This window comes from Pygoscelis adeliae, unplaced genomic scaffold (assembly GCF_000699105.1).
Source record: "Pygoscelis adeliae isolate BGI_AS28 unplaced genomic scaffold, ASM69910v1 Scaffold261, whole genome shotgun sequence".
NCBI lineage: Eukaryota > Metazoa > Chordata > Aves > Sphenisciformes > Spheniscidae > Pygoscelis > Pygoscelis adeliae.
In genome coordinates, this window is record NW_008824115.1 from 65,593 (window position 1) to 89,983 (window position 24,391).

The following is a 24,391-nucleotide window of genomic DNA, read 5'->3' on the forward strand; positions in this document are numbered from 1 at the left end:
TAAGGCCACCTTTCCCCCACAGTTGCCCCCAACGCAGCGGAGGGCTGCCACAAGCCCACCCTCCCTGCAGCCTCCAGCCATGCATGCTCACGCCGCTGGGCTTGCACTCACTGACTGCATTAAACAACTGGCAGAAGACTTACCTTACAAAAAGAAGTGAACTGTCTTCTGTCTCTTTGGGGCTCTGTGACTGCTGCAGGGCCCAACTGTGAACATTGGGATCTGCTGTGCCATCACATCTCAGCTGACAGCATGACAGTCTTAAACCCTTCCAGCGAGATCGTACAGTCTTTTAGGATGTGGCTAAAATGAAAGCTGCTCCAGTCCCCGCTGTCCCCTTTCCCATCACAGCTACTGATTCCCATCTCCTCTTCTGAGGTACCACTGATGCCCACACAATTACACAGCGATTCAGTCAAAAACTAACCCAGAAATAGAGAGTGATTATTTCTCAGCTGGTTCTGTTCCCCAAGTCAAATCCACTGGCCAGTCCCAGGAATGACAGTGGAGGAGATAGGATGGCACAGCCGGCATGCTGTGGGGCACACAGCAGAACTGTAGCTGTCCTGGCTTACAACGGCTCAAGCAGCCACAGAACTTTACCTGTAGGTTGCAACAAGAAAAAAATAGCAGAAACCCGTGTTTCAAAAGCGTGACAACCTTGGGTAGGCCATTTGACCTCACACCTCAAACAAGCACACCTGACACTGGGCAAAAAAAGGACCTTATTAAAACAAAAAAAGTAGTAGCAAAACCACCAATGCCTATCTGAAATGACTTTCATACTCATGCCAATAAAAAAAAAATTAAATTAATTTATGTTTTCTGCTCTTCATTCTACCAACACAATCCAACATGAACATTTACAAAATTACTCATTAAAGACAAAATAAAGGATTAGTCTTCATAGACACACACAGCCTACTGCTGAGACAAGCTCCTTTACTGCAACAACAAATTTGCAGATATATCATTTGGAAGCTTTTTCCTGTAAGTCTGCTATAGCTTTCTCACAATAGCAGAAATGTGTATTTTGCTATTATCCCTTAAGCCTCAATAAATACATTCTGTAGTAGCTGTTCTCCAGACAATTTCATTCAGTCTTCTCCCCCTTTATTCCTCCACTCTAATAGGGAACAGTTTCTGTTTATGACTTCCTTTCCTTCACAGAGTACCCAACTCCCATGTTTTCTCAAAAGCTTGAGATTTCCTTCTAATTGTGGCTCCAACAAAAGTGCTCGCAGCACTACTCTGTGCAACTTTTCATTTGGGCTCTCAGTGACTCCACATGGTCAGAGACCCACAGGTCAAACCCTCCAGATATCAGAGCAGTTAGGAGAAGGAAAGCAAGCATTGTATAGAATCTGACCGGCCATTAGAAGTAGCTAATAAAGCCATATTTTGTTTGTAGCCATTTGTTACCAACCCGCATTACAAATTTGTCCGCTTTGAACTTTATGGGAACATTCATGCCAGGACTTTTATATACAATGTGTGAAGGAAACGGAACAACTATTGAGCTGTTTAGCTGTGCTTACTGTGACACAAACCTGGTGAAAAAACTCCCCCAAAGGACGACACAAGCCAGCATTCAGTGCTGCAGAAAGTGGCCAGCTCCTCTTCAAATCCATCAAAGGGAAACTCTTTTTTCAAAGCCACATCAGAGAACACCATTCACCATTTAGTCTTACATCTCTTTTGTTGTTTTTAGACACTTGTATAAGCTCGCTGTGTAGCTGCTGTGATTTTACACAATGCCCTTAAGAAATAAAAAGATAACGGGCAAATTGTATAAATACCAGAATACCATGAAACAAAACATAACCAAATTTTATTAAAAGCGTAACACCACTGCTATCATTTCAAGCTTCACTGTACAAAGATGACTGACTACCCTCAAGAACAGCATTATCTTGAAAACAAGCTTAAGAAGCCATATTTAGCATCCCAAAATGACACTATAACTAGGAATATGAAACAAGGGATAGTGATCATGGGTTTTCATAAGCAGTCCAAAACTGAATACAGAACACTCTTGCTCCAGGGAAAGAAAACCCACAAAACCAAACATGTTTATACGGTCAAGCCATCCATACCCCAAATAGAGTTATATTAAAGCATTTATCATGTTCACCATACTTTGAAGGTATGGATTGCTCCTAATTTCTAAGACATTTTTCCTTGGAAGTAAGATGATGGGGAATTTGCTCACACTACCAGAAAAAGCATCGTCACCACATACAAAGGGTTGCAGTTGTTTTTAATTTTTAAAAACCAAACAAAAAGCCAACCAACCAAAAAAAACCCTCACAAAAACCCCCAGACCAAAACCAAAACAAAATACAAAATTATAATTATCTCCCATCCCCCTCCATATCCAAACAGCAGGGTTTTTGAGTATATGAAGTGCTCTCTGGTTTTGTATCAAAGGTTTTCAGTAATCAAGTGTCTCAATAACAGCATTTGTGACCAACTTCGAGTTTAAGCTATGTGGCCAAAATGGTTAACATTCACTGTTAATACTACCAGCTTACTCATACCTAGAATAATAATGAGTTACTAAATATACCAAACACTCAGGGACACAGATAATACCCAATACTCTGCTTAGATATCATGATGATGGAGGTAGGACAGAGCATGGATTAAAAGTAGGACAATTGTTTAAGAAAAACCACAGGCAAATTAGTAGAACATTAGTTGATAAATAACTTTACTTCTCTCTACCCTAATAAACACTGTTCACAAAAAACTGGGAGGTAAAAAATCCCTTTTAATTTCACTGCTTTTTAAAGAAGGTAGTTGTTGCCAAAACAGTTCAATGTGCACAGTAGCTACTATTTTTAAGGTAATCGCCAGCATTCATTTTTGAGATCTGTTCAGAGAAATTAGTCTTTTAAAAAAAGGTTTCCTGAAAAACTCAGATTAATACTAGTTCAAAGCAAATGGGTATCTCTTCTCACACCAGTTTCCATAGCTGCTCCTGAGACATGCATGTCTCAAACATCATGTAAAGAATTTGTGGCATACATACTCTCCTAGGTGCCAAAGATACAACTTTAAAATGCTACAAAGATGTTTATCGGCCTATTTTTAGGGGTTGACAATAGTGCCATGTGCCAGCGGTAAAATATACAATGAACTACCAGATTTCACACATACATTTGGTGTCTTGATAGGGTAAACTCTTCAGAGGGATCCCTCTGCTAATTGGAAATGAATACGTACCCAGTGAACTGCAGGAAATACCCTATATGTTTATGTTACATTACTCCAAGCTAGAGATCACATCGTTTATAAACAGTTTTCATCATTTATAACATATTCTAGTTAGTTTAAACTCATGCTGTTTTACTACCAACAAACAAGAAAATCCCCAAACCAAGAGGGGCATGCAGAGACAAGGCTAAGGAGTACTTTGTCCATTACAGTGAAATAAGAACTGCAAAAATGCAAGTAGCTGCAGTGTCTTTGCGAAGTATATTAATTTGCGCAGTTTCTCCTACACCAGAATGCATAGAACTCAGAAAACTAAGACATGTTAGTCAAAAATAATCTCCTAACCAAAAGATCAACCTAGCCCAAGTATCACTATCATTCCCACTTTTACACTTATGTAGTAATAGACAGCAGCAGAATTAACATGTCAAACTCATTACTGATGCTTGGGGTTTGGAGCAAATAACTCCTGGCAGCAGTATTCTAAACCAGAATCTACTGAAATCCTTCGAAAAGGGCACAGAAAAACGCCTCTTCCTCACCAGATTGTTTTGTGCAAGTAGGGAATTCCTAAAGCTAAAAAAAAAAAAACAAACCAACCAAAAAACCCCCAAAAAAACCACAAAACAAAACAAAAAAACCCCAACCCATTTCCTCTATGCAAATACACACGCGCACAAGCACAAAACATGGACGTGCATAAATAGTGGTATCTGTAACCAGAATAAGCCTAAGCTAAGTCCACTCATATACAAGCTGTCTGTTCTCACCATATTTTTAAAAACGGTTTGTGATCAACTTTGTTCAATATTTCTTCTTTCAATATTTCTCATCCGCTCATCCTAGATGCAATGAAATCCTACATAAAGTGATTTCATTTTAAAATACTGAAACAAACATTAGTTTCTTACTGGTAAGCTTGATGGTCTTTCTTGCTGGATTAGATTCAAGTCTTCATGGTTAGGCTTTCCAGGGGCCATCGGGGGTTGAGATCTGGTTCCATAGCCTTCCTGAGACATGTCCTGCAATAACAGTTGTAACAGAATTATTAACCTGACTCAGTAATTACAATTAAATCTGCATCGCTGAAGGGTGAAAATACAACAGCTGGGTGCTGATGGTTTTTTTGATCAGAAGTTTTTACTAGTTATACCTTCCTGATGGAAGTATCAAGCCCAAATAGGTACTTCTGTGACCTGCGCTGTTCGTAAAGAAATCCAAGGAGCAGAGTGACATGCCGACAAGCAACAGGGAATCTGACTACTGGAACATGGGGAAACGCAAAAACAAACCTGCTAAGTAAAGGACTCCCTTTTACTGTAAAAGAGTAGCAAGCACAAAGTGGTCAAAACATTGACCTACTGTGAGATGTATTCTCAAGCCTTTTGACAAAGCACTGAGTCAGGTGGAAGACTGACCTGAAAGTAAGATTGTAATCACACCGGGTACTCAGACTGCCGTAACAACCCTGGATTTACCATCACTACTACCGGTACAACTTTCAAACACTGACTATCAGGTCGTAGCACACAACGCAGTCGCTGCATCTGCTGGAGGCATGTTGCATCCAATGTGTTAGAAGGAAAGCGTATTTGATCAAGAGTAGCTCCAAAGATTGTACCAGCAACCTGGAGATTTTTCTCCCTATGCAAGCCCAAGCAGTCTTAGGTAATGACCCAACACAACACCCACCACACAGGGGCAGGGGGAGCAACGAAACAACCTCCCCCCTGCCATCCCCCCATCCCACAATACAGGCTTACTTCACACGCATAGATACTTGCCCATTGCAAAGCCTTAGATTCAGGCTTCATTTTAGCTACTACAGCAGCTTCTACACTAACTTCTTCATGGAAAACAACAGAAAGTGCAATACTGACTTCAGCAAGTGTAACTGGCAGGGAAAGCTGGAGAACCAGTTCCCAACTGCTAGAAAAGATCTCTCACCTTAAAGGTTTTTCTTTGTTGTTTTTAAACAGTTTAATTCTCCTCTCCCCCTCCCGAGTTTACTACCAGTTCAATTTGCTTCAGCCACCCTCACACCTTCAGTTTTGACACATACCTGAAAGCACGCATGCGCTCCTGGCACGAAGGGGCAGGGGAAGCTGTCCTCTGCCCCACCCCACCACAGCCTGAACATCACCTTGTTGCTGCTTACAAAGGGCTGTTCTGACAGCCGAGCGTCCGTATCAATGGAGTTACTGCTCATGCACAGACTCGGCAAGGCAGCTGGCTTGCAGAGCAGGAAAGCTTTCTGTCTTCAGTGTGTGGAAAGACAGCAACAGTGTTTTTAGCCCTGCTCCTGAGAGAGGGAAATTTGTTAACAACCGCACTGTTCAGTGCGGTTTAGCCCCTTCCATCGCTTTGGACTCTCCTGAATTATTTTAAGGGATGGAGAGAATTCAAGGGGGCTAATAAAACAAACCCCAGCAAACCTGATACGATGTAAACCCAGCAATAAACGATCCTATCCCTAAGCCTGTGCCAAGTAAAATCAAGAAACACTTAAAAGGCCAGCACTTCAATGTGGTTACCAGCAGAGGGTAACAATTAGGCTTAAGGGTGACAAAGGCTGATGGCTGAATGATTATTATCCCCTGTGACCCCCCGCGCTCCCCCCCGCCCAGATTTCCACTTGTCACACAGCTCTCCTGCTGCGCACACCAGCAGGTTTCTGTGGATTAACAGGGAGGTTTAAAATCAACAAATGGCACAAGGCCTCCATTCAGCAGCCTTCACCCCAGTACAAAGGAGTAGAAAGGTGCAGGACAGCTTCACAATAGGCAAACAAATGAGCAAACCTCTGCTTTCCTTTTTATTTAAAAACGCGCGCGCGCGCGCACACACTCACACACATGCACGCTAGGGGTTGTCACTGCGTAGGCCTCTGTAATAAACCCAGCAACCCCAGACTTCCAACTTCCAGTTCAGCGTTCGACTCTCTTCTTCCTAATTCTTAAAAAAATACACCAAATAAGAACCACTTGTTAAAACAACAACAACAAAAAACCACCCAGAAATACCAAGAGTGGTGAAAAAGGATAAATGGAATATTCAATTTAGGAGACGTCATTTTAGAAACACAATTGTTCCTTTTTCCAAACAGACACTACAGGATTTTGCTGAGAAGCAAAACATGTTTTATATTTTGAAAAATCAAGAGCCGTTAATTCCTTACAAAGTACACAGTTTTTCCCACGTTTGCTAGATTTTAACCTCGCTTCCTTCTGAAATTTCCAGGGGGACCAGAGCGGGAGTGGGAAGAGAGAGCACACTTTCTCCTGAGAAATACTGCATGTTGAATGGAATTTACTTTTACCTGGGTATTTGAAGACTATCTATGAAATGTCTTTCCACACACTGAAGAGCACATAAAAAAACCTGGACATGACACCCTTTGCCTTTTTAAATACACCATTTTCATAGTGCTTTCCCTTCTGACTGTGGAAAATTCAAATCTTTTGCTCAATTCTAGATGAGGTTTGGAAACAAATACTGCAGACATCCGTGTTTGTTATGATGCAGATACCTGTGCACTCCAAATGGGACTGAGATCACATACTCTTTCTTATCTTCTCCGTAAAGCCATTTAGATACTTGGATCACTCTAAACTTGGAAAGTGGCTCTTGAGAAGTGAAGAATCAGTTTGCTCTCAGTAAGTTGCAGGCATGGGAATCTCCCAGATGAAATATGCATGGGGCTGTGTGTATAATTTTATGTGTTTATACATATGCATTGTCCAATAAAAACAGTCCATTTATATACTAAACATAACGACGATTAAATAATAGCATATTTCACTAAGAGGTCGGCTTCATAACCAAAATAGCGCTTAGTATCACTTCCACTGAAAAACAGACAGAGAAAATCCTTTCTTCAGTTCTACTGCCTTTCTTCAGTTCTGCATTAGGAAATCTTGTTAACATACAGTATATTACACAATAGATACAAGAGATTTTGAGAGATAAATAAGAAATAAGGACAGAAGTATTAGGGTAAATTGTCTGTCACTGAAGAAATGCACAGAATTGGCAATTCTCAGTTTCAGTTTGGAAAGGTCATTTTTCTTTCTAGCATCTAGGAATAGATTTATTGGGTACTGAACAGAGGGAACGTAGGGGGAAGAGGAACATGTCACCACGTGTTGTGCTACAGTCATAGCTGAAGAGTCCCCCATTGATATCGGGGCTCAATATTCTCCTGGGATCCCTGATTTTTTTTATTTTGACTCCCAATATTTTATCCATCAGTGACATTGGCTTTCAAAGCAAAGCTTATGATTTTTTTATGAATCACAGAAAATCCTTCCTCCCATAGAAGAGGAGCATGTGTGTAAGAGAGAAATCCAGGCTTTTATAAACAGAAGGCTACAAGTTTCCACTCAGAACTTCCCAACTTGGCACAAACCCAATCATATCATAGCTGTTATAGCACAAACTGTCAACAAAGTTGTAAAATAACTAAAAGCAGGGTTTCCCCCATCAGATTTTAGAAAAGGCACTGGGACAAATAATCTGCAAGTCATAAACATATACTCAAATCAGCTGAAGTTTAGACTGTTTTCACGAAACATTTATACTGTGAAGCAGGTAGACAAAAAAAAAAAAAAAAAGAACTATGCCTACATATACACAGCCTAAGACCTATGTATTGGATAAGCTGTTCAGAAATCAATCCATATACAATTATTGTATTTGGGTAAGAACAGTAACAACCACCACCAATTGCTTATCATCCACAGAGCCAGGACAAGTTATTTACCTCCTGTTCATGTACACTTTTAGCTTGCCCTGCAAATTGTGGTATATTGAGCTCAAGTTTGAGGAGTAAGGGAGGAAACAGGATATTTTCTTCCCTCTTATTCTCTGTTACTGTATTCATCTTACAGACTTTTAAAGTGTCTAATTCTGGTGTGGGATTTCACTAACACAGAGGTTTCGAACAACCAGCTGAGTCAGTGTACCAGCCTGCAAGAAAGTCAAAGGCCCCTTGTTCCTGCCTGCTCCAATTCTTGCAGTTGGACACACACCCCCTTAGTTTGTGTTGGGTCTTATTAGACCACTTCGTGAAATGGTGCAACTTAAAAATTGCCAGAAAAATAACCCTTTTCCCCCTAGCTTTATCACGGATTACTGAGCAGAGCTGGCCTCGGGAAGGGTTGGGTGAGCGGCATAGAAGAAGGAAACTTCCCTCCTTTGGCACAGCCAGCCACGAGCCCGGCTCCACCAGCCGCCAAACTGCAGCCCAAGTCAACTGCACTGCGACCATTTTGGAGTAGGCCACAGATAGACAACCTTTTCCGTTTTGATGTGCAATGCTAGTGTCATGCTTTCACTCTCTAGCTGGACCTAGTTTTAAACAAGCAAGTCCAGCCACATTCACATGTTCTCTGCAATCCTGAATGAATATAGTCCTGATAATGCTTGAAACCATGCAGATGAAATGCACATTTGTTGTAAGATCTACCAAAGAAGATAAAATCTAATTATTAAATAATTTAAATTATTTTTAATGGAAAATGAAAGCATAGTGAAAACATTAATGTTTGGGGGAAACCACATTTAAAGAAGGGCTGGGTGAGAAACATTATTCAGGCTTCATCCACTTCTACTGCAGCAAATTTCAGAGGGATAACATGACCACCCGGGAAGATAAGTACCATGATGGTTAAATAGAAGGAAAATAACTTATGGAAAATAATGTACTAGACCTCAATTTGAAGAACTCATTAAAAGCTATTTTAGCTCATGTTCTTGATTGAGTTGGTTGATCCTTAGAAGACCTCAAGTGTGAGAGCAGTGAATTCTACAGCAATATGACAACAGCAAAATTGAAAACAAATGTTTGGGTTTTTTTTCCCCAGACCACTTGAGAATGGAAGTTGGGACCCAGTGCAGCAGCCAAGAGGAGCGTACAGCCCTACAAGACAAGATTATTTTACTCATCTCTGAAGAGATACTATGGAACAGAAAGAAGGCAAGTGAAATGTTAGGGTCTCTAGAAGGACATTCCTTGTTATCACTTAGCCAAGCATCTGGTTGTTCTGTGTAGGTAAACACATAGCAACGCATATCCCCTCTTTCCACCTTCTGCAGTAAAAAGCTACAATAAAAAAAAAAAATTACTTACCAGAATGGTGACATATCCCTATACAGCCAACTTCTAGCCCAGCCTTAATACCTAACATGTCACCTCCCAGGTTGCACACTCTCTGGCAGCACAAAACTGACAACAAAGGACAGCCAACCTGTTAGAGGAATATTGTAGGTAAGGCTGCACTCAGAAAAAAATTTATGCCCAGGGGCACAAGCAACACTGAGTCTTATGCAAGCAGCCAACAGAATGCAGCCCTGTGTGGAATGATCCACTAAAGACAAAAGAACAAAGAGGTTTGCTTGAATCCTGGGCAGATGGTCTGCAGAGGTCCTGCAGGATGTAGATGGACTCCTGCAGAAGATCCTGGGTCAAGAAGAAATGCATATATATGTCTTGAATTTTATGAATCAGAAATGGAAAAAACAAAACAAACAAAAAACCTAAAGCCTTGAAGAAAAGGAAATCGGTATCTTGCAGCTGGAGAGCAGTGCACGCAAACCAGCAAGCAAGTCTCTTACTGCACAGAGGGAACAGGTGATTGCAGGAAAAAATAGTTTGGTAGGTCCCAGCACCTATTAGGTCAACAAAAAAGAAGAGAGTGCTAACCACCAGAGGTGGATTACCAGTGCAGTCTGGTAATCCCTTTCAACATGCTAGTCTGTGTTTACGTGATGAAGTGAATAAATCCTGCTCATAACCAGAATATGTAAATAACTTCAGGCCAACCCCCTACCACCACCATGGAAACCTCAACGGAGACAAGGAAAGCAGCTGTCCTGAAGTGCAGCAAGCAACAGGCTGGCGTCTACCTCAACATGCTGACGCTATTTTTTGACTGTTTGTTGACCTGTTGCTTCAGTGGGGCTGGCAAGCAGTGACTGCTCTTCTTTCAGGTGGTTATCATTTCCCCGCAGTCAAGCCAGGGCAGGACTGTGCCCTCAGAAACAAAGATGATACTTTGCCTTACCAAGTTAATTTCGGTCTTCATCTTCATTAAAGGTACTAGAGGGAGTCAAGAGCTTCAGAGAAGTGCCAAAGCAAAATAGTCCTTTCCTTTTCCAAAAGGAGATAATTCATCCAGAAATCATATCTAACTCCTCAGAGAAAAATCCTACCATGTACCTGGAAAAATTTGGAAAGCCTGCCAGTTTGGATGCCTCAGGTGTAGACCAGTCATTGTCAGTAAGATACCTCATCATCTTCTTCAATGTTATTAATACCCTCTCTTCCAAGATATCTGTAGTTTCATTCGAAAACTTAGTATTTCCTAGATCTCTTTTTTAAGCTAATTTAGGGAAAAAAAAAATAAATCTGTAATGGGAACACCATTTTCTCCCTTCAGGATCGCAATTATCACCGAATGACAACTAAGTTAAATCTTAAGACATCGGAGGGGTAAGGAAAAAAAATATACTTTGCGTAGGCAGCAGTTGATGCAAAAGATAGTTAACTTAGGTAAGCAAATATATTATTAAGGCTCAGTCCATCAAAACTCTCAGGAAGTTATTAGAAACTCAGGCTACCTAACTATGGAAGGTTTTTCCCTGCAGTGAAAGCATTTTAAATGCAAATACAGTCAAAAAAAAGCCCCCCATATCTTACAGGAAGAACATTGTTTGTTTGGACAGCATAGCTTCTAGTCACATAACAGGTAATCTGAGCCAACTAACAAGAGAGAAGGGTCTCTCTTCCTAAAGGCTCTAGTGCATTTTCACGTGTCTCATCTGTATGGCCTCCAGGAGCCACGTTAAGCAAGATGCAGGATGAAATCATTCTCAGAAACCCTTATCTTGCTATTCTCTTTCTGCCACTATTGCATTCCATGGATCATAGAGCATATCAATAGTGGATTTCATCAGAAACAAGACATTTCTTCTAGTTTTCTTCTCTCATACTTCTAACATGCCACATGAAAAAAATAGGCAAGTTTGGTGTTTGTATTAAAATGTGACTGTTGCACATTGCACAGCCTGGTAAACTGCTGTCCGTTCTTCATTTACAGGCAAAAAAGGTAGTTTCTTTGTTCTACGGGTGTAAAGTTCCAGTGTGAATGAAGAGATGAGAGAGAACCTGAAGAGGTAATCTGAGAAACGTAACTTGGAAATAAGGGGTAAAACAAGTGTTTTCTTTCCATTAATTTTCCCATGTTTATAGAGCTTTTTGGACTTTTCCTAAAAAACCCTACAAGGCCAGGCAGTCCAACCACACTTTCATTTTCTACACCCACTCCTTCCTCTCCCTGCCCATCCTTTCAATGACAAAGCTATACTTTAAAAAAAAAAAAAAAGAGAGAGAGAGAGAGAGAAAGAAAGAGAGCCCTGGCAGTTTTTACACATCCTATTCTTTGTAGTCACTTGGGACAGACTACCACGTTAATGTGATGACTTACAGATTTTGTGCCATCCAGCGTCCTGCCCTGCCAAACTAGTCCTTCCTAAAACTCCGGGAGGAACGCATCTCTTCAGCAAACCCCAGACGCGAAGCTGGGCTGAGAAACAGCTCTGCACCCCGCAGAAAGAGCTAAACCCGACAAAACGCAGGAGAGGGACAGGATTTAAAACCTGCCATTTCTTTCAACTCGGCTGCTGCAGAAACGGGGAGGCTGGGGGGCTCCGTGCCCCAGAGGGCAGCAGCCTGCCCCAGACTGCCTGCTGCCGCCGAGGAAGCTCTCCCAAGCATACGGCTCGCTGGCAGAAATGAGGTCAGAGCACTGCCCGCAGCTTACAGCAGAGCTGAAAGCCTGAAGCCAGCTTACAGAATAAAGAGAAAAGCTGCACCGAGAGCAGCTGCTACCTCTAGGCTAATCGAGATAGGTACCCAAGGAGGAGACTTCCTCACTTGGGACTGGGAAACATTTCTTCAGCGTTTTCTTAGGGGCATGGCTGAACTGTGCTTTGAGATAAAAGCCAGGACTTCATCTGAAGGCTCACGAAAACCCACAAATCTGTGAGGAAGGGTTGCAAGCAACACCCAAAACATCATGGAGGTTGCATTAAAAAACCCCAGAATGGTGAGGTTTGTTTTGTGTGTTTGTTTCCTCCCCCCTCCCCCTCAAATATAAAGCTGTATTACGTTACAGACAACATTTATATCACAGTCCAGGGACACCTGTTAACTTATTCCCTAATACTCCACCATGGAGGTCTCTTAAAAGAAATGATTGAAATGAGGTTTACCTACTATTTTATCAACAGCAGAATCATAGGAGAAGGAATTGAAGTTCAGATGCAAAGAAGTCTGTAATAATTTTGGTAAAGAAGGTTTTCTCAGCTGGGCTCTACTGTTTTGGTTAACTTAATTTTTCAGTATGTGAGAGGGTTAGCATGTTACATTTGGGGCTACTGGATGTAGAGAATTAGCTGCATTACTGTCCTCTCTTTCTTTGCAGCCTGTGAAGACACAGAGTATCTGCACAACAATCTTTAAATCCAGCCACCATGTGGAAAAATATCTTAGTCCAAGGAGTGGAAAGACGACAATGATTTACAGACGGAAGCACCCAGCAGCAGAAGCAATTCAATGGACTGCACAATACAACAGTTTAAACCAACAGCAGCAAACGATTTCTTTAATCTTTGAGGTAGAAAAGTCTTCACCACCATCACCACAACTGTGATTTTTCTGAAAGAAAGTATTCCCAACTAGGCTGGTGTTAGGAGTGGTGGGAGGAGGGTTGGGGTGGAGAACAAGTGAAAGAAATGATGAAAACTTAAAACTCTGAGACCAAACCACTGACTACTCTTTAATACAGCAACGGAAAAACAGTGACTTTCATTAAAAGTTGGTAAAGGACTGCTAGGTAATAAAGCAGCAATAAACCTCTCCTTTTTTGTGAGGGTGAAGGAGCACGATCTTTATCAATTCTGTAGGCAGACACCCAAAAACTAAACATACATATCTAGTTATTTAATTTTCTACCTAAAAACATGTATGTGGAAAATACCTAAGATGGGTACTTGGCAATCAGGGAGAAGCGCGAGGAAGACATGAAGACAGAGGCTGTGCTCTTGCAGAGCTTGATTTATTGAGGGACAGCTCACCAAGACCAACCATTGTTCTCATCTCTCCCACAACAAAAACACCAAGCAGTTTTGTCAACATGTAAAGGTAAACTTGTTTTTTAAGTGGTATCTTATTTACTTTGATTTGCTGTTTCATTCTTTGTGGTCCATATCTGATTGCAACAACTAAAACACCCTGTAAGATTTCAGCTGCACACTCCAAAATCTATTCTAAATCCTACTACAGTAGGAGAGAAATGCAGTAAAAGGAAAATTCACTAGAAAGGATAATGAATACATATAAAATACATGCTGACCTATATTCAGATAATACATTGTCTTAACAACAAAATCCCAATTCAAAATATGGAAAATAAAACTAAATATATATACACTGAACATCTTCAATTATTAAAGAAAATATGGGCAGCCAAAAAAAATAGCTGTAAATTTTATGCCAGGAAATATTAACAAACTTATTTTCCCTACCTCTGAGGAAAATAATGTGTGTTAATTTAAGGGCCATAAGAGAATACTGCTGCATTGCAACTGGCCATGAGGTGTAATTTACAAGACCACTAAAATTTGGAATATATACTGTTCACACAGGACTAAAAAAAACCCAGAAAACAAACAAAAAAACTACCACTCAGATTTATTAGTACTTTCCAGACTTTACAACTTTATCACTTAATTCATAGTGCTGTACTATTTGCATTTTAAATTTTTTCTTAAAACAGGATTTGTGCATTTATATTCTAAAACATTTGTGTAGACAACTTCGTCTATGAACAGTTATCAGATTAATGGATCATAAAGTAAAAGGCTATTACGTGATCAGGTATTCTTTGATAAACTCATTATTCTGTTTAACTTACTGCTAAATTTCAAAGGTACGGATAAAATTATTTCTGGGATATTAATTTTGCTCTCAGAATAACAGTAAAAGAAAATCATCATTGAGTAATAGGGAGAGTGGTAAGGGGAGCAACAATAGTTATGATCACTAATCTCCTGAAACAAAATAGTTTTTATCAGCCTGCATTCCAATAGTTTTACTATCAAGTTAATTAATAGACTCCTACGCTAATATCTAAATGCCAAGCAATTAATGGCACTGAACTATAAATGGCTTCGTCTTTGCTCTTGTAGAGTTATTTTATAAAGCAAATGCAATTCTATCACTTCACTGATTTAATGCAGGCTTTGTGAGGTTAATATTCCCAAGCAATTGCAAAATAAAGAACTGCTTTAATTAACCTTCTGTGATTTAAATACTGAGAGAAATCAGAATTTAGAAACTTTAAATACCACCATCATAACAACAACAATAATAATACTTTGTGGATCAAAGCCAAACCACTGATTTGAGAACTTTGAGAAATACATTTGAACACATGTATCTTACTGTATTTCTAAACTCATTAAAAAGACTTTTCTCTAAGCATAACATACTAAATCCATGATAGATTTTACATAGTTTTTCTAGTTGAGATGAAAAATGTTTACTTTTAGGATTATTTACTCATAAATACTGAAGTTTTTAGTTCGAAAGAATGATTTGGCATCCCCACCTTTTGCACTGCAATGCTTTGCAGAGATTTTTGTTACAGACGTGGGACATTGCTCACTGAATCTACAAGCTGATTGCACATACGTAACTGACCACTTAAAAATAAAGGAGCAAAATAGGACTTCCCTCTTCCCCCCAAACTAAATTTTCTCTTTCCAGTTTAGCTGAAAGGAGGCTCTTATTGCCAGAGTTTCTTTCTGATGTTGTATGCTAACTTCATTTTAGTACATGAAAAATCTCACAGGGACTTGGGCCTTTCTGCATTGCTCATCTTACAAGCACAAGAGCTGCAATATGTCTACTAGGTTTAGAATGATACAAAAACAGGGGATAAAAATTAAATGCCAGCAGGGTACAGGTGGTCATGAACATTCTTGCCAAACAGGTTTGCAGCGTGCTCTGACCCATCTCCTCTGACTATCCGGCCAGATACCATCAAACCCTCAGCAGCAGCAGATGCCTGAAGAGGTGCACTTGCTGCTTTCTCAGGAGAAGAAAGCCGACCTTCAAAATTCCTCCTTCAAGCTGCAAATGGAAGAGCCTGCTTTCGGCAGAAAACCATTAATAGATGAACACAGCAAAAGAACATACAGACTGGGAAAATGTTTAACTACAATGAGGGAACTTTAAACTGAAGGTGCCATACAATTGTTCAGACGACACAGAGGCAAACAAATACTTTCACTGGCAGCCCTTTGGAAGATTATAAAACAGAGGCATAAACGAAGTTTGCTACATTTTATACATAAACAGTAGTACCACTTTGCAAGATAAAATACTTCTCCTTTCCCAGTAATACCACTTAAGAAACCCACGTTACTACAAAGACAGATACGTTTAAGGGGTAATTATACGTGCTCACTTTAAAGGCTTCAGACCTAATAGACTGGAGTTGATTTTTATTTGGCTAAATCTATCACCATGTCTGTAAAAGCTCGCTTTAAAATAACAGGGCTGAGAAAGTCTTCTCAAAATCTGAATGCAGTTTTTTGGGTTTGGTCAATATGCCTTCAGCAAAAGTAAGTCTGCACTGCTGTGAGTGCTGCTCTGTGCTATGCCCTCAATTTTGTGTTCGTGCTCAGGTGTGAGTTTACAGACAATTGTCCTTGCTTTTTCTGCCTGACTCTATTCCTGCTAGCTACTTGGCTCTGGAAGATCATTCTCCAAGTCTGACAAGCTAGCACCTATCACAATCTTATAAATACAGACATAAATCACTGAGGGAAAAAGAGAAAGGTTTGACACGTTTCCTGGAATGATACAAGCAATGCTGAGCAAACAGAGCATTCCCCAAATGGACAATAATCAACTATTCCCACTACTGGGAGAAGATGTAGCACAACAGGAGTCACAGTTTCACTGAATTCCTGAGCTGAGTAACTAACCTCTGCCACAGAGATAAATAGCCATATGCTTAACACTTATTGGCTATTATAGCAGCATCATGATTATGAAGTAAGACTTTATAAAAGCAGAAATCTAACTGGCAAAGACTTCAATCAGTTAAGCATTCATTGAACTTCATTTCAACCTCATTTGCCCTTCCTGAAAACATCATGTGCTTAAGAAAGGCTCAAAAAGGATAAATTAGTTTTACGCACAAGATCAGCACAGTTCCTAACTATTTCAACAGTTTGTTTTTAAATCACTTCAGTGCTCAGCAAGGTACGGTGACAACTGCCTTTCAGAGGTGCTGGTCACTGGTGGCTTGTCTAGAAGCCAGGATTTAAGTTGTGGTGTGTGAGTTTGGAAGTCAGTTGCTGAAAGCCTGCCCTCCTTTCCTCCTCCCCCCAAGTCCAGCCAAGCTTTATCAGAGGTGCAAAAAGTCAAGGTTGCACTCTGCCTTTTGATATCTATCTGACCTCTCTGAAGGAGGTTGGCAACAAAAGGTTCAGTGTACCAGAACGGATGCCTTCATAAAAAGTTATACCGTTGGTTTTCCTTGTCTCTAATTCCAGGTCCCGCAGAAAGGAGGCTGGAAAAGCTGGCAGAAGTACGTGTATCTGTATGAGACTTTTCACCTAGGCATTTTGTTGTCAGGCATTTCTCTGCTCACGACGTACAAGCAGCCCTGGTTTCTAAAAGCCAACCAACAAGCACCCATCGAAGCAAAAGTTCTCAGCTCCATGAATTTGGGGTTGAATGGTTTGAAGGAATCACTTCTCCCTTCTACCTCTTTACCCTGGAAAGAAAATAACTGCTTCTAAGCTAAAAACAAGCCCAGCATTTCAAGACGGTGTGGATATACACTGGGCACTAGGCACCTCTGTTGCTGAGACAACGGAAGCCATGAAGGATTTATGGTACACAACAAGTAGTCGTGTCAGCCACTGCTGATGATGGCAGGCAACAATCTTTTCTGAACATTAAATTTGATTATGAGTTCTCATTTAACTGTAATACCCAACTTCCACAAAGAATGCTTTCCTATATGCCTGGCAGCAAATGTCAGATTAACATACAAGCTGCTTCTTTCCCAGATTTCCTGTGGTTCATAACACAACAAATATTAAGCACAACCACTCATCTAGTGGTAGATGATTACAGACGCAAGAGTTAAAAGGACAGAAGGACAAACAATTTTTATTACAACTTTAAGCCATGGGCAGTTATACGTTACTTGCAAGGCCCCATATATTCTAGAACAAGTTTAAATTAAATTCTGCAGGAGTTAAGACTAAACTACAGTACAGTTGACCGCTAATTCTCTGCCAGTTTCTAGTAACTTAAAAGCGAAGATTTTATTAAAAACATTTAATTGCATTGAGGTATAAAACTTAAATTTGAACTCATTGAGGACTGTCTGTATTACTTACTAATGAATTTGGTATTTGCATGTAACACAACTATTCCTAACTTACAACAACAGTATTTCTGTACAGTGTTACACCCCAAAACAGCTTGACAATGTTAATTAACATGCTGCTTATTACACTGTTAAAAGAACTTTAGCAGTTCATATTGAATTTAAAAATAATACTTCATCCTCATTGTACCAAAATCACTTTAATAATTTGAAGCATTTTGCCACAATACAATTTGTTCTGTTTTCATGACAGTCATACAGCCTGGACATGAAAACAGATTAATTAGTTTCACATTTTGTTCACATTTTCAAAGACTGTTTCAAATCGGGTAATGTTTTATCTGTCCTACCTTGCACTGACTCAACGCTAGAAACAGATGCCCGCACAAGAACATTCTCATCATCGTCTCAGGCTTGTGACTGAGACCAGTTCAAACCACTGTCACTAGTTCAGGAACAAACCTGAAATTTATGGCCTACATTGATCCCAGTTTGGGGAACTGGAGAGAAGCCGCAGCCCCTTGCAGGAGCGTAAGTGGTCCCCAGCCCTCTGCCAGGAGAGACCAACCGAGGCACCACCAGAGCTGCCCCCCACCTCATCACGCATGCTGCCTTCCTGCTTTGGATGGTTTTCTACCTGGGACTACTGAAACGGTTCACAAATTCCTACTGGCCTGAACTGCATTCATCCCCCTGGCCCACTCTCAGGGAAAAAAACCCACTAGTTATTCTACTCTTTATTTGTCCTATGACAATTTGGGTTGAAAAAAATCTCATCGTGATCCATAGGTCTTATTAGTAGGTAAGGCATTATACCGGGGGGGAAAACAAGGTTTTGGCCAGCTTTTAGAACATTTTAATAAAACCTGACAGTGAGGGAGTCTTGTTTGTTTGCTTGTTTATAAAAACATTTTCTCCTTTTAAGTAAAAACAGACTGAAGACTGAGCCTGAACTACTGGACTGTTCCTTTAAGCCATTTAAAAGAAATGATGGTAACCATACAGGAATGGTGTAGAAACACACACACAGCCTCTTCGTGCACACTGTTAACCAAAAGGACCAATGGCCCCAGAAAAGTGCACACGTATGCCCACCTCAAGGACCTGCCACACTTTTTTTTTCCCTTTTAATCTCATGCCTGCACATGAGAAAAGGGATCAGTACAATCCCACTCTATTCTGGAAACTTGCAAGCAGAAAGCTTCCAGGAACACTTAAAACAAAAGATGACTTCAGGGTAACAGTAGCAGGTGTAGAATAAAACAACTGTTTTTGTTTAACTAAGAGTAAGACCATAATTATTTTGCAGATCCATTTCATCTGTCAAAAAGTGATATGGTCCCAACTCATAAAATAACACATTAAACCTCAAAGGCACGATCCTCTCTCAATACATATGAACACATGCTACATAAACCAAGAAAATATATAAACATGGCTGTTTAAAAGCCAGTTGGAAAGCATAATAACTCAAAATATACATCACACTATCTTAACAAAATAATGTTTAATGATGACAGTTTAAGTTTGCAATTACATGACATTCTTGAGCAAAATATCACTTCTACTTATGGCAAAAGATTTAAAACTGCAAAAACAACTGAAGCATTTATTCATTTATATGCCATTTCAAGATGAAAAACCCTGCCAAGGGCAACACTATAGTAGTGTAGCACATCTTTCTCTTTCCTTTTAAAGAGCAGTAAAGGTAAAAAGTTGAAAAAAAAAAAAGGGCGATATCTACGTCTACTGGCAATATCTAATGATCAATGAATCTGCTACTGCAATAAATTTGCTTAAAACAAAGCTCTTCCTTTAATGGTTTTTACACAGCAGGCTCCTGATATGAAGAGGGGATGACTGATGCTGGCTTACAATATGGCTCTATAGTAAACTATTGCCAGTATTACTATCAAATCACCTCTTATGAAACTCCCTTTCTGCCCACCATGCAATCAATTTAACAAAGATCTAAATAACTTACAGTTCAAACATTCAAATAAATCCCACCCTCCTCCTTCCCCTCTACGCTTATTAGAAGAATGGAAACTCACAAGTCACTGGAACAGTCCCAGAAATTCTTTTATCAGTTTACCTTTATTGACAAGACTGCGTATTGAATTCAAGTGAGTCAAGGAAAAAGAGCAATGGCTTCACATTTCCACAATACGTGAGAAATGAAGACGAGTACCAATGCCAAGGCAGAACACTAGGAGTTATACCTGACTGCAGAAACTCGCTCACATTATGTCTGAAAGAGCAAAAATAAAACATCATCCACATGAAATTTCATATCCGTTTTCTCTCCGTAATAGAATACCCAGTACATCACACTACAGGGTTTTATGTAAAAGGAAACCAGTGGCAAGAAAAAGTCCATCACCCATCCAGAACAAACACTACTTTCAGCTTGATAATCTCCAAAACAAGTAGATTGACATAAATCTACATGGGAAATAAAGAAAATACAGTAGGGAAAAGAAGGCAAATCACTGACAAGCCCCCTTTCTCCAATCTGGCGTCTCTCTTCTCCATCCTGAAGTAAAACCAGTTCAGTCACACTCACAAAGGCGGCAATCAGGGAGACGGCTTATTTACCCTAAAACATAACATGAAACTTCTTCCCCTCACAGCTGCTCCCCTGTTACAAGCGAGTTCAGCTTCCAGTCCATCAGGCATAGAACAGCCTGTAAACTCTTTGGGGCAAAGACCACCTTTTTGTTATGTGCTTGGAGACGTCCTGATCCACAGCTGGGGCTACCATGAACTACTTCAGTGTTATTAGAGTGATTTTCTCCTGCTTCATGACCCAACCGTGCTCTCCAGGAAAAACACCTGTAGTCCAAAGTTTTCCCATAATTCTGGCTAGCCAGCATGAGGCACAAACACCTTCAGAGGGCAGCTTCTCTTCTTGAGGCTGACATCCTGAAACAATTTGACTTCATACATTCCTCAAAGTTGTGACCATTCAAAACCAGGACTTTGCACCAATGTTAGAGTGCAAAAAGCAACAAAATCAATACAAAAAGACAAGAAAATGGTTAATGAAGAATTCAGAAAACATGGAGGAAATTCATTTGCAAGTTGGAAAGAAAGAGCAAAACTAAGGATGATAGACAGAAGGGATGACGGGTTGTATGACTGAGACTACCTCAGTTTTCTAATTGACAGGATTATATAAACAGGATGTACTGGTATTTTTAAGAGTAGAAATAAGAGATACACCAACTGGTGCAACAGGTATTATATGATTTTGTAATTTATTTTAAAATTCTATTTAGAATACGTTAAAGCCAATATTAAATCACAGCAACACAGAATCACATAGGTTCGAAGAGACCTTTCAGAGAGAGGTCATGTAGTCAAGCCTCCAGTTGAAAGCAAATCTAGCAAGAACAGGGTGTTTGGGTGCCTTGTCTAGTTGAATTTCGAGCATCTCCAAGGATGGAGATTCTAGTCTCTCTGGACTCCTTCCTGTGTTTGAAAACCCTCATGGTAATTTTGATTATTTTTTTTTTTCCTTTTACCAAGCTGCAACGTCCCTTGTCCCAGCCTGCCCCACTGCCTCCTGTCCTTCCATTGTGCACCTCTGAGATGAGATGGCTCTGTTCACTCCCACATCCTCCCATTTGGTAGCTGTAAACAGCAGTACGATCTCCCTTGGGCTTTCTCTTTCTGACGCTGCCCAATATATCAAATTCAGTGAATTCCACCCTTAAAACTGCTAAAACTATATGGATACCTACTCCTATTTCTCTTGCTAAAATCTTAATCAAGTAAACTCTAATTTTAAAATTATTTTCAAAAGATAATCAGTCTCATACAAGCAGAGACATGTATGCTTAAATAAGCACAGTTTTTAAAATTTTTGTTTCAGCAGCAGAATTTGATGTACAGTCCCAACTTTTTTGTTATCCTAGTATTAATTTTCATATTGTACACTGGTTACCACTTGACGGTAACTCTACCACGCATCATCAGCAGAGAACGAACACTGTTGCCGAAGTGTCGAAAGTATAGACTTCAACTTCTTGTGTTAGGAATTTGTTTTCTAGATTAGCAGTTCCCAAAGAATGAGAAAGAATACTGTGGTGAGGTTTTACAGGGAAACATTAGAGAAGAGGTGTTCACTTGATGACCCTTCTTGAGGCAGGGGGAAGAGCAGCCATGGAACCAATCTGAAGACGGGGAAAAGAAAAGGAGCAAGCCCCAAAGTGCTACGGACTACTTATTATTTATATGAAATAGTCCCATCTACACACAAATACTCGAGGAAAAGCCTGTATAATTCAGAACCTGGGATCAGACTTCAAAACTTAAGAGGCTGACCACTACTGAAGAACAGGATAACCAACCAGCCATTCACAACCATGGATTCTCACACTAAGGATTACCAACCGCAAGGCTGTGTTGGTGAGGACCTAATGTATCATCTGAATTTGCACATTCAGGCAAAAATGGCTACTGACCTTGAGATGCCTGTATCACCCTTGGAGCCTGGATTTAGACACTCCTTCAATGTACCCTCAAATCCAAATCCTCAAAGAATAAATTTGGCTACATCGAGGCTGATATCTTCCACTTGTGAATCTGCCCCTGTCTTTCTCTTCACCTTAGTTCTCTGAAGTCCCTAATATATGGAAGGCTTTACCCTCATTTTGCTGTTATCCTCTTCTGTGGCACCCCTTCACTTCATTGCACAAACCTTCACTTTACTGGCTACAATAGCAAATGATGTAATTGGAACACGTACGAACAGATACATCAGTATCTTGTTATTTCATAAGTCCTGTACAGTTGGTATGTTTCGTATATTTTTAAACTAAAATACTCAATCCATTCAACTGACAGTATTTAAAATATGATGGGTTGTCCAAGGCAGCAAAAAAACCATTTCAATTTCACAAACTGTGATATGTAGTCATTGGAGCAGCTGTGCTTCTTCTAGCTCATAGGCTGTATTACTAGGACTTTATCTGCTAAGACTTTACCAAGATGCTTATGAATCGTATTTTCAAGTCATAGAGAAATCAAGCATTTAATGCCAAAGTAAAAAGGGAGAAAATTAAATTTAAAGACACAACTGCACTCGTTAAAGTCACAGTTACATATAATCCAAAAGATGGAAAGTGGTGACATTTACAAGAACATCATATATACAATTAAGAATTCTATTTCATAAACCATCCAGCATTTTAATGAAAAAAGTTAATTCTCAATGGAATTTTAAAATGTAGATGAAGAAAAATTAACATGTAATTACACAGTGAAATTATCATAGCTTTATTTTAAAATCAAAGGAGGGGAGCCTCCTGTATCATTGCTACTTACGGCATCTTTTGTTAGTTTATTTTACAAACTATTTTTATTTCAAGCTAAGATTTCTACATTGCACCAGCATTATCCCAAAATGTTAATCAACCATGCCTGACAGAATTCCCCAGTGATTTGCAACAAGTGCTGATGCTTCCACTAATACCCAGTCTTGAGCAACTCACTTTTGTTAGATATCCCAGGATGGCGAGTATGCTGTACTTTCATCCTTCCATTTCCAGATCACCTCTCTGTGATTAACAGAGCTGACAGAACTGAACCTACACATAACAGCTGCATCAGCTGTGGACATCCATTTTGTTCAGTATCTAAAATCTAGGTGTTTCTCAAGCTCTGGGAAGCAGACCCTTACACTATCACTTCTGATCTTACTTAAAACCAGAATCACTTTAAATGAATTTTAATGGCTAACGCATAAAGAACTGCAACGGATGTTGAATTATGTGGTTTCACTAACTGGATGTGCAAACTGACAACACTCAAATTAATAGCTGTAATATCAATTAAAAATATCCCCTAGGAAGCTCCCTTGACAAAGCAGCTCCAAAATGTCAGAAGGAAGTCAAGGATGTCAGGATGTCAAGGAAGTCAGGATGTCAAGGGAAGCTCCCTTGACAAAGCAGCTCCTGGGGGTGGATGAGGAGCCGACTGAGAGCTTGTGGGTCAGGATTAAAGGGAAGGCAGGGACAGGTGACAATACAGTGGGGGTCTGCTACAGGCCACCCGACCAAGAAGACCAAACGCATGAGGCCCTCTGTAGACAGATAGGAGCAGCCTCACGCTCACAAGCCCTGGTCCTCATGGGGGACTTCAACCACCCTGATATCTGTTGGAGGGACAACACGGCAGGGCATAAGCAATCCGAGAGGTTCCTGGAATGCGTCGACGATAACTTCCTTCTCCAAGTGGTAGAGGAGCCAACGAGGAGAGGTGCTAACGAGGAGAGGTGCTATGCTGGACCTTGTTCTCACCAACAAGGAGGGACTGGTGGGGAATGTGAAGCTCAAGGGCAGCCTGGGCTGCAGTGACCATGAAATGGTGGAGTTCAAGATCCTGAGGGCACCGAGGAGGGCGCACAGCAAGCTCAGAGCAGACTTGCCTCTTCAGGGATCTGCTTGGTAGAGTGCCATGGGACAAAGCCCTGGAGGGAAGAGGGGCCCAAGAAAGCCGGGTAATATAAAAGAATCACCTCCTTCAAGCTCAGGAGCGATGCATCCCAACAAAAAGGAAGTCAGGCAAAAATGCCAGGAGGCCTGCATGGATGAACAAGGAGCTCCTGGACAAACTCAAACACAAAAAGGAAGCCTCCAGAGGGTGGAAGCAAGGACAGGTAGCCTGGGAGGAATACAGAGAAATTGTCC

The 24,391-nt window shown here is 40.3% G+C and overlaps 1 protein-coding gene across 1 annotated transcript in view; it reads right to left on the reverse strand.

Moving 5' to 3' along the window:
• Nucleotides 1-4,118: 4,118 nt before the first annotated feature.
• LOC103925566 (AT-rich interactive domain-containing protein 1B-like) overlaps nt 4,119-24,391 on the reverse strand; it is a 73,486-nt gene continuing 53,213 nt past the window's right edge. Inside the window, exon 4 of the mRNA XM_009334294.1 lies at nt 4,119-4,241. Within this exon, the coding sequence (XP_009332569.1) occupies nt 4,119-4,241 (123 nt within the window). The remainder of the gene's footprint in view (nt 4,242-24,391) is intronic.